Source organism: Thalassophryne amazonica, chromosome 23, assembly GCF_902500255.1.
Source record: "Thalassophryne amazonica chromosome 23, fThaAma1.1, whole genome shotgun sequence".
NCBI classification, from domain to species: Eukaryota; Metazoa; Chordata; class Actinopteri; order Batrachoidiformes; family Batrachoididae; genus Thalassophryne; species Thalassophryne amazonica.
This window is the reverse complement of record NC_047125.1, coordinates 9,367,331-9,385,193: the sequence shown is the minus strand read 5'-3', so window position 1 is coordinate 9,385,193 and position 17,863 is coordinate 9,367,331. Positions and strand designations below refer to the sequence as shown.

At 40.5% G+C, this 17,863-nt stretch overlaps 1 protein-coding gene across 1 annotated transcript in view; it reads left to right on the top strand.

Annotated features, from left to right (window-relative positions):
* Positions 1-16,398, top strand: part of LOC117505042 (NLR family CARD domain-containing protein 3-like) — a 44,173-nt gene extending 27,775 nt beyond the window's left edge. The window contains 8 exon segments of the mRNA XM_034164572.1: positions 1,175-2,095; positions 2,098-2,977; positions 3,074-3,247; positions 7,690-7,863; positions 11,043-11,216; positions 11,307-11,477; positions 15,497-15,543; positions 15,738-16,398. Of these exon segments, the coding sequence (XP_034020463.1) occupies positions 1,175-2,095; positions 2,098-2,977; positions 3,074-3,247; positions 7,690-7,863; positions 11,043-11,216; positions 11,307-11,477; positions 15,497-15,543; positions 15,738-16,276 (3,080 nt within the window). The 3' untranslated portion in view covers positions 16,277-16,398.
* Positions 16,399-17,863: the final 1,465 nt, after the last annotated feature.

Here is a 17,863-nt window from a genome sequence, read left to right as displayed (position 1 = left end):
TAATCCAATTCCATTGTTTGCACGGTTAATTTTTCTGTAGGCAATTCGATTGGCGAGGCTAACTGTGACGCAGTGTTGCTGCTATAGCAGTCGGTGCATGGAGTAATCCATCAAATGTGAAACAGTAATTCTGTATCAGAATCCACATCAACACTTTAGTATGGTAGCTTAAATTCACGTATTTCAGTGGCGGCGGTTGTACGCGACTTTCTCTCGCTCTCACCTAACAGCACTAACAGCTAGAAGCATGCGCAGCCGGTGTTCTGTCGAATTGTGCGTCTCGTCTCATAAATTGACAGTTCCGCATCCCGACAATATTGTGGCATTTAATGTTGGTTTTCGGCCTTGCCGCTTACGTGTAGAAAGTTCTCCACATTCTCTGAATCTTCTGATTATATTATGGACTGTAGATGATGGAATCCCTAAATTCTTTGCAATTGAACATTGAGAAGCATTGTTCTTAAACTGTTGGACTATTTTTTTCATGCAGTTCACAAAGTGGTGATCTTCACCCCATCTTTGCTTGTGAACGGCTGAGCCTTTTGGGGATGCTCCTTTTATGCCCAATCATGACACTCACCTGTTTCCAGTTAACCTGTTCACCTATGGAATGTTTCAAACAGGTGTTCATTGAGCATTCAACAACTTTCTGAGCCTTTTGTTGCCCCTGTCCCAGCTTTTTTGAAATATGTTGCAGGCATCCATTTCAAAATGAGCAAATATTTGCACAAAAACAATAAAGTTTATCAGTTTGAACGTTAAATATCTTGTCTTTGTGGTGTATTCAATTGAATATAGGTTGAAGAGGATTTGCAAATCATTGTATTCTGTTTTTATTTACATTTTACACAACGTCCCAACTTCATTGGAATTGGGTTTGTTGATCGTCTCAATTTCCCTGTCATGAACTCTACATATTGCCCTTAAAATCAAGGGATGATGGATAAAAATGGTTGTAATTCCTAAATGGTTCTGCAGTATTCTTATCTGCAAAATTAAAGCTTAAAGATTGGCACATACAGACTGTTTCATTGAATGGTGTTCCAAGGCAATATTACAAAAATTGTTACTGTCCAACCTTTTGTGGACCCAAATGAGTGTACCTGACTATATTCATGTATGAATTCTATTGTGTGAATCTAAAATGATCTGATGTGTGTTCTTGTTCACTTAGGAACTCGTGCTGAGCTTTGCCGGCATAGACTTAAAAGTAACTTGAAGCACATGTTTCAGTGTGTGTCTGAGGGGCTCTCCAACACCGGACAGGCGACTCATCTGGATGACCTCTACACACCGCTCTACATCACAGAGGGCGGGGCTTCAGACGTCACTGATGAACATGAGGCCAGACTGATTGAAACAGCACCCAGGAAAACCGAAACAAAAGAAACAACTTTCACATATGACAACATCTTCAAAGCCTCAGCTCATACACGGCAACCAATCAGAACAATATTGACAAAGGGCGTGGCCGGCATCGGGAAAACTGTCTTAACACAGAAGTTCATTCTGGACTGGGCTGCAGGTCATATTAACAAGGATATCCACTTCTTATTCCCATTGTCTTTCAGAGAGCTGAATGTGCTGAAAGACAAAAAGTTCAGCTTGGTGGAACTTCTTCATCACTTCTTTCCTGAAACTAAAGAAGCAGGATTCTGCATTTTGCAAGAATTTAAGGTCACTTTTATCTTGGATGGTCTGGATGAGTGTCGCCTCCCTCTGGACTTCCACAGCAGTGACATCCTGACTGATATCACAGAGTCGAGTTCAGTGGATGTTCTGCTGACAAACCTCATCAGGAGGAACCTGTTACCCTCTGCTCGCCTCTGGATAACTACACGACCTGCAGCAGCCAATCAGATCCCTCCTGAGTGTGTCGACATGGTGACAGAGGTCAGAGGCTTCACAGACCATCAGAAGGAGGAGTACTTCAGGAAGAGATTCAAAGACAGAAAACAGTCCAGAAGAATCATTTCCCACATCAAGATGTCACATGGTCTCCACATCATGTGTCACATCCCAGTCTTCTGCTGGATCACGGCTACAGTTCTGGAGGACATGTTGGAAAGCAGTGATGGACCAGATTTCCCCAAACGCCAACTGAGATGTACATCCACTTCTTGGTGGTTCAGTCCAAACTTAAGGAGATGAAGCATGATGGAGGGCCTGAGACAGATCCTCGCTGGAACAAAAAAGGCAGGAAGATGATTGTGTCTCTGGGAAAACTGGCTTTTGAGCAGCTGCAGAAAGGGAACCTGATCTTCTATGAATCAGACCTGACAGAATGTGGCATCGATATCAAAACAGCCTCAGTCTACTCAGGAGTGTTCACACTGATCTTTAAAGAGGAGACAGTTCTTTACCAGGACCAAGCATTCAGCTTCACCCACCTGAGTGTTCAGGAGTTTCTGGCTGCTTTTTATGTCCATCTGACCTTCAACGAGTCTTCCGTCAATCTGCTGTCAAAAGACCAAACAACATCCAGAAGGTCTAAAAAATTGAAAGATAAACCTCTGCTCACACTTCTTCACCAGAGTGCTGTGGATGAGGCCTTACAGAGTCCAAATGGACACCTCGACCTGTTCCTGCGCTTCCTTCTGGGTCTTTCCGTGAAGACACATCAAATTCTCTTGCGAGGTCTGATGACACAGTCAGACAGGATCTCAGAGAACAATCAGAAGACAATTGACTACATCAAGAAGAAACTCAGTGAAGATCTCTCTGCAGAGAAAAACATAATTCTGTTCCACTGTCTGAATGAACTGAAGGATTCTTCAGTGGTAGATCAGATCCAACAGTACCTGATGTCAGGAAGCCTCTCCAGAAAAAAACTGTCTCCCACTCATTGGTCAGCTTTGGTCTTCATCTTGCTGTCTTCAGAAAAATGTCTGGAGGTTTTTGACCTCAAGAAATACTCTGCTTCACATGAGACTCTTCTGAAGCTGCTGCCAGTGATCAAAGCATCTAAAAAAGCTTTGTAAGGACACGGATACTTTGATATTTTTAATCACTTCAGTGCTATCATTTTGTCAAAAAAGAAAATTCATAGGGTTTTTTTTTTCCCTCTCTGCAGTTTATCTATCTGTAAACTATCAGAGAAAAGCTGTGAAGTTCTGTCATCAGTTCTCAGCTCTCAGTCCTCCAGTCTCAGAGAACTGGACTTGAGTCACAACGAGCTGCAGGATTCAGGAGTGACACTGCTTTGTGGCGGACTGGGAAGTCCACACTGTAAACTGGAAACTCTCAGGTCAGCTTTTATCTTTTATGCAGAATTATTCAAGTTGTTTGCCTTAAATTGTTATTAGGAATAAGATTGAAAGAGTGGATAAAAGTGTACGAGGTGTATTCTCAAAAAGTGCTGCATGATACAAAGTCCACGTGAATCAGTATCTATATAAAAAAATACGTAGAAATAATAATAGCTCAACAATGTGAATTAAGAACACGATGTTTCAACACACTTCAGACTTGCGAAAACAAAAGCGTGAAACCACATAGTCCAGATAGTTAAAAGCATGTGGACAATTGGCTAGAGGTGAGTTGGGGGAAAATTTGCTAATCCTTCATCTTCTTCTAATTCTTTTTCATCTTCGAATTCTTTCTCTTTTAATTGTAATTCTTCTTCCTACAATTGCTCCTGTTAGGGGTTGCCACAGCAGAACATCTTGCGTGTCCTCCATCACCTCATCCATAAACCTCCTCTTTGACCTTCTGAATGCAAGAATCTTTGAGAGAATTATTTGCATGTAAAGCTGAGTGTAATCAGCATAATGGTGAAAAGTAATTCCATAGTGTCACCGTATCTGTCCAGGAGGTGTTATGTAAAGAGAGATGAAGAGAGGGCCTAATACAGACTCTTGTAGTACTCCATATTTTACTAGACCAAGTTCTTAAGTAATGTTGTAAATAGTAAGTGCTGTCTCTGTGGAGGGATAAGTTCTAAACGGCAATTATAGCAGTTCAAGGAGATCCATATTGGAGAATGGGCCAGAACCGGAAACCTTCACTACTAGAAAAAAGTGCACTTAACCGCTTGGTCACCACCTCTGCACAAAGGGCTCTTAGTACTGACCTGATTTGCAAAAAAGAAAAAAAAAAAAAATCACACAAGCATAATCTCAAATTTTATTTTAACACTGTGCCAATGTTATTCAAGGGCAGCCACCCATACGCCGTTTGCCATTTACAGTCTGACATTTCATGGAATACTTTGAAAAGGCAATACAGAAGATTTGGTCAAAAATGTCCCAGAAACTGTAATCAGACTGAGTGAATCCTATAAGTAATTCTGATAGGAAAATTAATGTTTACAGGTTTTGATACAATATTAAAATTGTTATGCTGTCGCAAATTGAGGATAATGCTAAAAACACACGACTCTGATTCATTTCAACAAAAAATTGTTTCAGGTGATTCAGGTGGTCTTTACTTGGACCCACTATGCTGAAAATTATCGTGCCACGAACAGCCATTTCCTGCTTCTGCCTGAAATTTCAGTAAGGTATATCTTCTATTATACATTCCAAATCTATGGGGGGGACTCTACTAGTGTATACTAAGGTACTCCTAAATATTAAAAAAAAGACTAAGAAGAAGGAACAGAGCCACCTAGGTGCCTGGGCTTGAGAACCAGGGATGGTAGGTTTAAAAGCTTTGTTTTATCCCATGGGAACTCTCCCTACTCACCCAAACTGCCCAAGAATATGGACAGAACATATATAAGTGACATTTACACAAACAGGGCAGTAAACAACATATACAAGAAATATCATAACTACATAATATTATAGATGTTAGTACCTGAAACCTAAATGTTCCTACAGAAAAAGATTGAAATAAACATCTACCTAGTCTGTAGACTTGTTGTAAAACAAAGTTATGGCTAATAGGCTAAGATATAAATCTGGTTATGTTATTATAGAAACAAAAACTATGATATGTATTAGGTTCCTATCTAAAGTTCACCCTGCTAGCTACGTTATGGATAGTTACTATAGAAATTCCATACTCTACATGCTTTCTAATGGAAACCCCAAACTTATATACTATCTATTGACATCTATTCAAGAACTGTGTAAACTAAAGCCTATAACTAGCCTAGCACACTTTGCTAACCAAAAAAAGCTACATAAAGCCGATAACTAGAGTATAAAGCACGATAGTGTCGCTACACCTTACAATAATGATCGTAACAATACATATAACAACAAATGTAAACAAGTGTCTATTAACGTTAACTTAAACAGAACTGGCTATGTTGTTAGCTATGACAGACGGTGCTGCAGCTGGCTCGACATGTACAAATTAAATGTGCAGTGATTAGACCTGTTCTTAAAAAGCCCAACCAAGATCAGAGTTCACTGGTATAGAATCTACCTTTCTGCTAATTTGTTTTGTTTTTTTTTTGTTTTTTTTTTTAGAAATGATTGTTTTACAGCAGCTTGTGGTTTAATGATCTCCTTGAACCGCTTCAGTTGCTGTTTGAATCACTCCATGGAGACAGCAGTTACTATTTATAACAACATTACTTCACAACTTGCTCTGGTAAAATAGTAGTAGTGTAATTTGTTCATCTAAAATACGGCCTTAATTGATATTTAAATGTCTTAAATCAGACTTTCAAAAGTCAGAAAAATATCAAGGCATGGGGAGTAGGATTTTAGTCATGGTTATTTTTTTCTGACATTACAATTCAAAATTTCAAAATGAGAGCACCGCACTCAAAGCACAAACCTTCATGAGTTTGTAATTACACAAATTGTTACATTGGAAAACATTTTCAAGGTCAAAGTCCTGTTAGAGGTGGCTTTTTATAAGCTAAAATATAATACAAAATATACAGATCAAAAGGACTTTTCAATGTTAAAAGAATCAAATATCCGCTAAATCCACAATATTGGTCAGATGCGTATCAAACTATTCAACTCTATTCTTTGAGAGTGCCAGTTTGCACCTCATTGTCACAAATGAGTGTTTGAGGCACTTTTGATTGAGATATAATGCAAAATGCACACCAAATGTCTTTTCAATATTAAATTCAAATGTTCACAAAATCTATAATCTGGATCAAACTTTGTCAGGTGATAGTGAGTACCAGTCTGCACTTCACTTTCAAATATGAGAGTGATTGGGGCATTTTGTTTAAGGTATAATGTAAAATATATATTAAATTGGGTTTTCAATGTTAAATTTAAATCTGTAATCCGGATCAGATCCAGATAAAACTTTGTCAGTTGATAAAGGATACCATCCTACAGAATGCTATCAAATGTGAAAAAAAAGATCTTTTTTGACAAAGTTAGGAATTTTTGAAAATTTGTTCAATGTTAAACGACAGGGATTTTTCCAATTTTCCAAGATTTTTTCTGACTTTGACCTTCACTTTGACCTCAGTTCTTGCTTATTGGGATATGAATCCTCTGTAAAAAAAAAAAAAAAAAAAAAAAAATTCATAAGTACCAGTGGGTTGCAGGCTGTTCACAAACAGGTGAAACATAACCTCGGTCCAACTTCGTTGGCGGAAATGGCAAAATCATTTTTAAGAACTGATGGATACAGGATAGTCTTTTTCCCTTTCATACATTTTCTACTTTCACCGTAGTGGCTGTCCTGCCTTAATTTCCACACTAAACCACTGGATTCCACACCCACCTTGAGAGTAAACCTGGCAGGCTCTCTAATCATCTGCTCCAAGGCCTGCTGTAATTTCCTAGTATCACCTTTCTTTTAAAATGCTTATTCTTGTTCCCAGTATGGGGAAGGCTGCCCGACATCAGCAACCGACAGTGACCCCAGAAAGAGGGCCAGTTCATTTATTTTCAGTAGCTTGTCTCCAGGTCATTGCAGCAATACACTAAACAGAGATCAAACGAAATCCCTGTCTTCTGCATAACTTTGCCAGTCACCTATTTAGGGACACAAGCCCACTGTAGACCTCCTCGCTTCATTGGGTGGGTACCCCAGAGACAATTGAATGCAAGAAAGAGATGAGGTCACAAGTCCTGACGTTATTGATGCCAACAAGGACAATAATGTTGCTATAACTGGTGTCATGTTCGTGAGTCGGTAGTTTAACATTACGTGATGCCAGCACCCAAAAATGAGACACTTCAATGTCGGATGCTATGGCCTTAGATTAACATTTAACATCAGCCAATCTAACTTTGCAGGTAATGAGTCGCCTATCGCTAATATACGGCATTTGGACCTGTGGACAGGTGCGGAGGATACCCATATCCCAACAGAGCTATCACACTTCCTCATTCACGGTCTCAACACCACCCATCCTTTTCTGCATTTCATTTTCTTCATTCCTCAGCTCCTCAAAGTACCACTTCAACTTTCACAACCTGCTCTTCACCTGTCAGTACAACTTCATGTACAGCTTGTTACATGTCTTCACCTTGCCCCATATTTTTGTCTCCTTTCTTCAGCTTGCAGACTAACCAATTTGTTTTTCCTGTGTTTTTTTTTTTTTTGGCCAACTTCCTAGTCCTCAAACTTTACAGTACTTCCTCATTCAGCCACCAGGTCTGGTCTAGCTGTCACACCCATTATCTTCGCAGCCGTCTCCCTCCCCACTTGTGTCTCTGTAACAGCTGTGACTTAGAATTCACGTGTTTCTGCTGCAGGCACCACCCGTGCTGGTCGTAGATGTAGCAGTTACAAACAGTGCTTCATTGTTTTCAGGCTGAGTGTCTGTGATCTGTCAGAGAGGAGCTGTGAAGTTCTGTCATCAGTTCTGCAAACTCAGTCCTCTAAACTGAGAGAACTGGACCTGAGTAACAACCAGCTGCTGGATTCAGGACTGAAGCTGCTGTCTGCTGGACTGCAGAGTCCACATTGTAAACTCGAAAGTCTCAGGTCAGAACAAACTACAGTTTATCCAAATGATTTCAGGTATTTCTGAAAATTTTAGATTTCATGATTTATCAGCATCTCTGAGATGAAGATTGTGTACTAATTTCCATAGCAAGATCATTATTTCTGAATCAATTTTTGTTTTCCTCTCAATTAATATATCAACTATTTTCCTTTTTAAAAAAGAAAAAAAATTAAATTGTAATATAATTTTCAATACTTAAAAAGCAGCCCAGTTCTAAGGAAAAGGCCAAAAAACAAAAGTCTCAAAATAATTCACAAAGTCAGGAAAGTTTCAGACTTACTTATTGTGTTGTGGGAGCCTGTTGCCAGATCTGTGGAGTAGGGAGGAGTGACAATTGTGCTGGTGATTGAACCCTAAATTTCAGGTTTGTTTGCTTGTGTGAGTGTTGTGTACAGTGCACAGGCACACAAGGTTTTTGTTTTTTTTTTTAAGACCAGTGATGACTTGTATTTCATATTTTTTATGGGGTTAACTAACTAAAAAACATTTTAAGGTTGACCTAGTGGAAAAAAAATGCAGTTTGGTTGGGACCATTCTCTCTAATTGTTGGTCAAAAGATTTATGGTTATTTAAATTGTTCATGTAAGATAATTGTTCAGGGATTAATGCTGCATCGATCGTCTTACTCGAGAACTTGTATTTTGTAATTTCCCTCTGTTCCACCACAGTGTGATGTTACACTGGCATGTCGGGCTGCCACAAACGATTATTTTGCTAATCAACTAGTCCCCGATTAGTCGAGGAATGGGATTGTAGTAAATTGCGGCTTAATGTTCCAGCATGCAGCTGCTCCTATATAACCATCATTAGCTTCAAGGTAGTGGTAACTGAAAAATAAAAACAATGAAACCTTCCTCACCAAGCCTATGGACAGGGGGTTCATGTCAGTCAGCGACATGTTCACGGTTGCTTCAGTCAGGATATTTGCTTGCTGAGGTGTGCATGTTGTTGGTTGGTAACAAAGACGTCCATTGAAGAGGAACGTAATTTGTTTATCACTGTAATGTAGCATTATAAAACATTATAAAAACATTAACACGTTAGAAACACGTTGTCGTCCTGCGTCTTCGTCTGTGTGATTATTGTTTTTCTGTGCTGATGGGGTTTTTTTTCCTCATTGCTGCTGTGTAATGCAGCGGCTATGAGGAGTTTTTTTTTTTCTCCTTTTTCCCTCATGTGTGCTTTTTTTAATATGTGTTTATGTACCGGCCGGCCTATGTGTGTTGTGTGTCGTTTGTTATGGGTCGGTCTGATTTGCTCAGCCCTGCTGTTGGACCAAGGCAGGGATGTACATCTGGAGCTGGTCCCCGGGCGCCTAATGGCGACTTCTGCTCCTACTGGCAATTAAATAAAATTCTTTTGAATCCTTGAATCTTTGAAAACAGCATAAAACATTTACTATTCTGACATGATGTTATAACATGCTGTTATAACGTTGCAGCAAGCACATAATGTGGGCTAAGGTGAATGAAATCGTCATTGTTAATAATAACGTTTACAGCTATCAATATAAGTAAGTAGCTAATGTTAGTTAGCGGCTAACTAGCAATTAGCCTTACAGAGAGGACTGTCCGTTTTCATCAGAATCAGCCGCAATGTGTTCCTTCTCAGATGCTCCAGTGTCGCCGTTGTACTGCTGCAGAAGGCAAGTTCTGCCTTGCACATTTTTCATTGCACATTTTCTCTTTAATTTGAATTAAAATGCTCCCAAACGTTTGAGCTCCGTTGGCGGCTAGCCATGATATTGTTTGGACATAACTTTTCCGGTGACATCACGACTGACCCGTATTTCAGCTACTGCACATGTGCATCAAGGACAGAAAGGCAGCAGAAGGTACAGCGGCAGCTGTGAGAAAAAACAAAGCTTAGACAAAAAATAAAGATGAGGTCAATTATTAAATTAGTGGCCGACGATTTTGATAGTCGATGTAATCGTGGCAGCCCGACTGACATGTAACAGTCAAGATATGCTTTAGTTCAAACTTTATTTTTGTTTAATCCTTTGAATTAAATCCTAATTACATTTTCAGAGCCCCTCAGTAATTGGACATACTAAACATGCGGTTTAGGTTTCGTGCAATTCCAAGTCACTGAATATGTCTTGGACCTCATTTACATCACTCAACATCAGTGTTTTAATGCTAACATTACATACCTACATTGTCCAAATACGTAGTATGTACATGATGTCAGTTAGTACATACAACCCTATCATTACTGTCATACATACTAGAAGTTAGCAAGCAAGTAGTAGGGACACAATTCAGGGGTACTATGAAATCATACCTGTCCTTTGACCAAACATGTTAACAGATTACACATATGCGCTTACTCACACATACTGCAAAAATGTCTATTTTGCAATGGCAGACTTTTTTTTAAACAAATCCAGATTATATCTTTGTACAAAGCCATGACCTCTCAGACTCCAAATGTTTTCATGCATATCCCTCATATTTTTTTGGAATTTTCCAGGACATTCTTTTCTTACCATGTACCAGCTGCTTTGTGGGATAGCGTAGCGTAGTCTAACATTAGAAATTAGCTAACATTGACTACATAGCTACTTACTTTAACCTACAACAGTGTCCTTTGGCTTTCTCCACACATCAGACTATAGATTAAAACATCCCATTACAATGAAAAGAGTGAGGTATGCAGATAAGACTTCAGATAGGGATTAGAAATGGTATCATCCATTTTACCGGTGTCTGAATTATGACTTGGCTTTTTTCAGGCATGATATAGGAAATAAATTGTAATCTTAACAATTAGGGTAAAAAAGTTATATAAATGCTTTGCCTTGTCCCAGACTATTCTCTTTTATTGGTAGGGTCAGGTGTGGGTGGTTTGCGGGTCCAAGTGTTAGGTGGTCAAGCCCCATCAAGGACCTCCCATGATTTGAACCATACTGGTTGTATTTCTTAATGATGGCATAAATGAAGTCCAAGATTATTCAGTGACTTGGAGATGGTTTATGTATCCATCGCCTGACATACCAAAGTAAAACTGGCTGTAAATTTGTTAATTTGTATATATAAAAAAAAAGATTCTTATATTTAGTTTGTCCAATTACTTATGGGCTCTGAAGATGGAGGGACAATGTATACAAATGGCTGTAATTGAACAGTTTTGTCCTTGTTTATTTTCTGTTCAGGCTGAGTTTGTGTGATCTGTCAGAGACAAGCTGTGAGTTCTGGGCCTCAGTTCTCAGCTCTCAGTCCTCTCGTCTGAAAGAACTGGACCTGAGTAACAACGATCTGCAGGATTCAGGAGTGAAGCTGCTGTCTGCTGGACTGGAGAGTCCACACTGTAAACTGAAAACATTCAGGTCTGGACTCATCAGCGTGCAACAGTTCCATGAATCAGACCTCCTGACTCTGTCCTTACAGTCTGTGTGTGTTGTTTTGTGTGTCTGCAGGATGTCGGGCTGTCTGATCACACGTGAAGGCTGTGCTTCTCTGGCCTCAGCTCTGATCTCCAACCCCTCCTGTCTGAGAGAGCTGGACCTGAGCTACAACCATCCAGGAGACACAGTGAAGCTGCTGTCTGCTGGACTGGAGGATCCACTCTGGACTCTGGACTCTCTCAGGTAGTGAGATTCTTCAGGCAGAGACTTGGTCTGATAGAGGAGCTCCATGTGGAAACATTTAATCCCACAGTTGTTATGGACCTGAAAAAACCAAGTTGTGGTACTTGACTCTTGGAATGTGGAAACGTCTCTGGTGAAGAAAGGAGCAGGGCCTTGTGTGGGAGGTAGCACAAAACCAGCAAGAGAGATAGTTGTGCTCACCTCCTCTCATAGTGTGGACTCTGGAACCAAAGTTCTGTAGAACCTGAACTCTTAATTTCTCTGGACTTGTCCAAGGTGAGAGGTGCCAGGCAGGTGTGGATATCCTCACAATTCCCAGGCTGAGTGCCATTATTTTGGAGTTTTCGATGCAACTCAACTCAATGCAGAGGAGAGTCTGACTGTTTGTGCCTATGTACCAAACAGCAGCCTTCTTGAAGGCTCTTAGTGGGATCTTGTTAGGGACTCCTCAGTGCTCCTGGGAGCCTTCAATGGCCACATTGATGCAAAACTTGAAAACTTGACTTCTGTGTTGGTCAGGGATTGTCCATCACAAACACGTTGTTCGAACACAAGGGGATTCATAAGTGGGTGATTCTTAGACTACGGGCACTTATGTCCTTTGATCGTATTGTATGAAAAACAGAAAAAAGGGGAAATTTCACACTTTTTATAGTTATCTTTACAATGAACGTGTGTTAAGAAATTTGTTCTAGTAGTCTATGATGACTTTTTCACCTTTTTTCAGCATCATTATATGCAAATATTGCCGTTTTGTGCTTGTCCCACACCCAGACTTTTGATCTTCAGTGATAAAAATGAATGGTAAAGAAACATTTTTTCTAATGTTTTAAAATATCTCAATAAAATATCAGTAAAATAATCAAAACAATAATTGGGGTATTCCATGTCATGCAACTGTTGTAAATTTTTTAAACAAAATGTAGTTGTCCACACTATTGCCGTAATTCCACCACAAGACTGTAATGTCCCTTTAAACAGTTTGTATGAAAGATTGTTGGGTAGTTTCTATGGAGATAAACATTGACATCAGAGCACATGTATATAGCGCCAAATCACAACAAACAGTTGCCCCAAGGCGTTTATATTGTAAGGCAATGGTGTGGTGGAAATTACATTTACAAGGCCAATAGTGCCCGTAGTTAAAGAATCACCCAAGTACACTTGGTACCACTCAGATAAGTCACTAAATTGACCTGGAAGATCTAAAAAAAAAAGTTGTGGGGGTTTTCTGGGAAAGTGTTCCATTAGTTTATGAGTCTGATCTTAGTTTAATAACTCACAGGGTGCTAATTTTTTTTGTCTGAGCATAAGATTCTCTGCCGTTCTCAGGCTGCTTGGAGCATTTGTGATCAGACTGACTGACTGATTTCAGTCGTGTTGTCACTGTGCGTATCCTCCTCCTGAGGTCTCCTGGTTAAAGATGTGCAATATGTTAAGTCAAGTCTGGGAAGACGGTCTGGTACTACACTTTACCACATCCACAACAACGTGGAATGGCCTTGGTTTTGGATAGCAACTATCCAGGCAGATAGCCGGTCCATCCCCACATGTCTAAAATAACCAGCCATCTACCACAGCCGGGTGAATCTTGGGCATCCCCTTGGCCTTCTCCAGCTACTGGGATTCTCAACACCCAGGCACCTGTGCATTGGATCGTGCCACTTGGCCATAATGTGAAGCTGATGCTCCCTCAGAATACAAGTGGTACTCCTCATCTTAGTCTAAGTAATCGCTCCAATGAGATTGAATACGAAAATCCTTCAGTCATCACCTTACATCACTTGTTAGCATTCAAGTTTCACACCATACAATAAGAAAGGTAGTACCAGTAACGTAGAGACAAAGCTATCCACATTGCTAACCATCTCTGTCCCCAACATCATGACTCTGTAAGCTCTTTCTTGTCATCTTTCAGTTTCAATGGATGAGAGCTCAAAGACATGAATGTCACTCCCGAAAATTTCGTCAACTCCAGGAAGTCATTGAAAGCCTGGATCTTTGCCTTGATCCAGGACAATCACAAACCCAGACACTCTGATTTCTCACTGAGACAAAGTATGCAACCGCCGAGGTCACAGCAACGTCCATGAAGTCAAAGTCAACACACCTTTTCTTGCTAACAAAAGCACCTAAGTCGCTGGTTTCCACAACCCTACCCAGCTCCCAGTCCACGCAAGCAGTGGACAGAGTAGGAGCCAGAACAAATCCTCGATGAACACCAGTTTCACTGGGAAAAATTGAGTCTCTGCCTCCGCTCTCTGCCTTCACTCACAGTATGTATATAGGTTGGCTAGGATGTCCAGCAGCTTGTTGGGGATCGCCATACGATATGAAAAGCACTGCCAATAGTCACGCTTGAATTCTGAGTACTCGCAGATCTAGAATGTGGTCCGTGGTTGACTTCTTGGGTGTTGAAGCCCAAATGTTTTGGTTGCTGACCAGCAGCTAGCTGAAACTGAAAGCTATTAAGAATAATCCTTACAAGCACATTCCCAAGACCAGAGAGCAGCGTGATACCTCAAAAGTTGTTATAGTCTGTACGGACACAGTTTGTGCAGTATGGACAAAAAAATCTCTATTTTTGTAACTTAACAATAATGATAATAAGACAACATTCTTCAAAAATTTGTTTGCGTATGTCTTAGTATTATGAGGGAATTGTTGCTTACCATTGACATCAAAGGACATGTCGCCCTGAAATCAGAGCAATTTAGATTCAGGCTGTTTACTGACCATCCGATGATCCACCGGGATTACTTTGTACACTTCCATGATCGGTTTCAAAGTACTACTCCATAGCTATTTGTTGATGTCATATGATGTCGTGTTATAATGACTTTTTTTTTTTTAAGTGATAACTTAATTTTGATGCAGTCACGGTAAAACAGAAGCCGTGAGAAGATGTAGTGCACCTGCACGGCCATTAGTCATAGACGCAGCTTGTAAAAACAAAAATGCTGACAAGTGTTGTCTTTAACTGTGAAAAATGTTGGAGACATTAAACATCCACGTTCAAAACGACAGAAAAACAGCTGAGACATCTGCATTAAAAACAGTGTGCTCTGCCCCACACACACACACATCAGGATCCAAATTCCCAGTCTCTCTCAAAGTAAAATAAAAAATAAAGCCTACCAGCTTCACAAAGGAAAACACTACAAAACAGGGAAAAAAACTGAACATGCCACTATGCCACTTGTAAAGATTTCAGAATGTAAAGTCCACACCAATAAGCCCCCACACATGCATTGCTTGCACAATCGCCAGCCAGAGAACACGTCCAGGTACACAAGTCCTCAGGTATGGCTCACGCGTGTGATCACCTGCCAGAGAATAATGTCCGACAGCAGCTCTGCCTTCAGCTCAAGTTCTGTCACAATTGTGGCACATTAGACAGAAAGTACATTATCTCCTGAAAATAATGTATCTTTATGTATGTACCTTTATCCAATGTAAGAAATACATTTGCGTGTCCAGGCAGCCTGTGAAAAATGGTGCGTTAGGTTCCAAAATCCAATAGACTGAAAACGTTAGTTTCTGGGTCAAGTGTGTCGTCTTCTCTGTAAATCCGAGCCATCACTTTCAAATGAAAGCGCAGAAGCTTAATTATCAGACATAACCGCATTCGTTTCACTCTGTCCGTTGGCCGTCGGGATGTTTTTGCTCATTCTAAAATGTACGTCACACGTCAGGAAATGCAGAGAATCACTGAGTAAAACTTTTATCGGAAATGCACCTGCTAAATCGCTCAGGGAGAGAAATATTTAGCAATAAAATACATCAGAGACCACTACTAGCGCATGTGCGCAGATAGACTTAGCAAGCCAACATCGAAGTATTCATGACTAACTGGGACATTAAAAAATGTGCGACGTGTCCTTTAACAGACACAGTGTTAAAGGAAAACAGCTAATTTATGTCCTTAAAATTTTTGTATTAAAGTATAAACAATATAAAACATTTGTTATTTATAGCAAATAAAGTTTTAAATCTGACTTGCCCCGTCCTCCTTTCAGGGTGGATCCTGGTGGAGTCCAGTGGTTGAGACCAGGTCTGAGGAAATGTAAGTGTGTTTTTAGTTTAATTCAGTGATTAAGAATTCATCTGTCTTAATGTTAACCACAAACTCTGACGTGAAACTACATTCTGCTGACATGAGTGGAAACAACCACTGACATCATGTCACATCAGAGATCAAAAAAATCAGTAAATTAAATAATTGATAACTCCAGTTGTGCTTTTTGTTGTGTCCAACAGATTTCTGTGAACTCACACTGGATGAAAGCGCAATGAACCGAAATCTAAAGCTGTCTGACAACAATACAAAGGCGGAACACGTGGAAGAGTCTCCATCAGGCCCTGATCAGCCAAAGACATTTGACCTTTGCCTTCAAGTCCTGTGTACAACTGGTCTGACTGGTCGCTGTTACTGGGAGGTGGAGTGGAGAGGAAACGTTGATATTGTGGTGACCTACGCAGCAAACGGCAGCAGAGGAGACAGTGATTACTGTAGGTTTGGACTAAATGATCAGTCCTGGAGTCTATCCTGTTGTGATGCCTATCGCTACTCCGTCTGTCACAACAACAAAGAGATATTCCTTCGCCGATCCTCTTCGCCCACTCACAGAGTTGCGGCGTTCGTGGACTGTCCTGCTGGTATGCTGTCCTTCTATGAAGTGGCTGCCGATTCTCTGATCCACATCCACACCTTCTGCTGCACCTTCACCGAACCTCTCTACGCTGGCTTTGGGCTGTGGTTTGGTTCTGGCTCCTCTGTGTCTCTGTGTCGCCTGTAGGATGAAATGTCTGGTTTGATTTTGATTTCTCAACTTCTCTGTAAATGCAGCGTGTAAGCTGACATGATTTTCAGGATTGAGGGTTTTGTTTGGTGAAAGGAAAAATAAGCAGTCCAGCTGTTGTTTGTGTCCCTTTAATTAATTTACATAGTATCAAACCAACCAAAGTTCTCAAACTGGTCTTCAAGAACCACCTATCTTATCCATTTTTCAGCTCATCACTTTTCTACCACAAGCTGAAGAGCTCCTTCAGATGTCTGTTAGTACTTGATTGGTTGCGCACGTGAGTGAGCTAATCAGCTTCTTCCAGTAAAGGGAGAGATAGACAATGGGTAGGAGAGGTGGGCTTTGGGAACCTTACCCACCCCATCAGCAAGCACAGTGGTGACTGCAGTTAGAGAAAACTCCCTAATCAATCAATTTTATTTATATAGCGCCAAATCACAACAAACAGTTGCTCCAAGGCGCTTTATATTGTAAGGCAAGGCCATACAATAATTACGTAAAAACCCCAACGGTCAAAACGACCCCTGTGAGCAAGCACTTGGCGACAGTGGGAAGGAAAAACTCCCTTTTAACAGGAAGAAACCTCCAGCAGAACCAGGCTCAGGGAGGGGCAGTCTTCTGCTGGGACTGGTTGGGGCTGAGGGAGAGAACCAGGAAAAAGACATGCTGAGGAAGAGAGCAGAGATCAATCACTAATGATTAAATGCAGAGTGGTGCATACAGAGCAAAAAGAGAAAGAAACACTCAGTGCATCATGGAACCCCCCAGCAGTCGAAGTCTATAGCAGCATAACTAAGGGATGGTTCAGGGTCACCTGATCCAGCCCTAACTATAAGCTTTAGCAAAAAGGAAAGTTTTAAGCCTAATCTTAAAAGTAGAGAGGGTGTCTGTCTCCCTGATCTGAATTGGGAGCTGGTTCCAGAGGAGAGGAGCCTGAAAGCTGAAGGCTCTGCCTCCCATTCTACTCTTACAAACCCTAGGAACTACAAGTAAGCCTGCAGTCTGAGAGCGAAGCGCTCTATTGGGGTGATATGGTACTATGAGGTCCCTAAGATAAGATGGGACCTGATTATTCAAAACCTTATAAGTAAGAAGAAAAATTTTAAATTCTATTCTAGAATTAACAGGAAGCCAATGAAGAGAGGCCAATATGGGTGAGATATGCTCTCTCCTTCTAGTCCCCGTCAGTACTCTAGCTGCAGCATTTTGAATTAACTGAAGGCTTTTCAGGGAACTTTTAGGACAACCTGATAATAATGAATTACAATAGTCCAGCCTAGAGGAAATAAATGCATGAATTAGGTCTTGTCTGAGTGATGCTGAAAAACTTTCTAATTTTAGAGATATTGCGTAAATGCAAAAAAGCAGTCCTACATATTTGTTAATATGCGCTTTGAATGACATATCCTGATCAAAAATGACTCCAAGATTTCTCACAGTATTACTAGAGGTCAGGGTAATGCCATCCAGAGTAAGGATCTGGTTAGACACCATGTTTCTAAGATTTGTGGGACCAAGTACAATAACTTCAGTTTATCTGAGTTTAAAAGCAGGAAATTAGAGGTCATCCATGTCTTTATG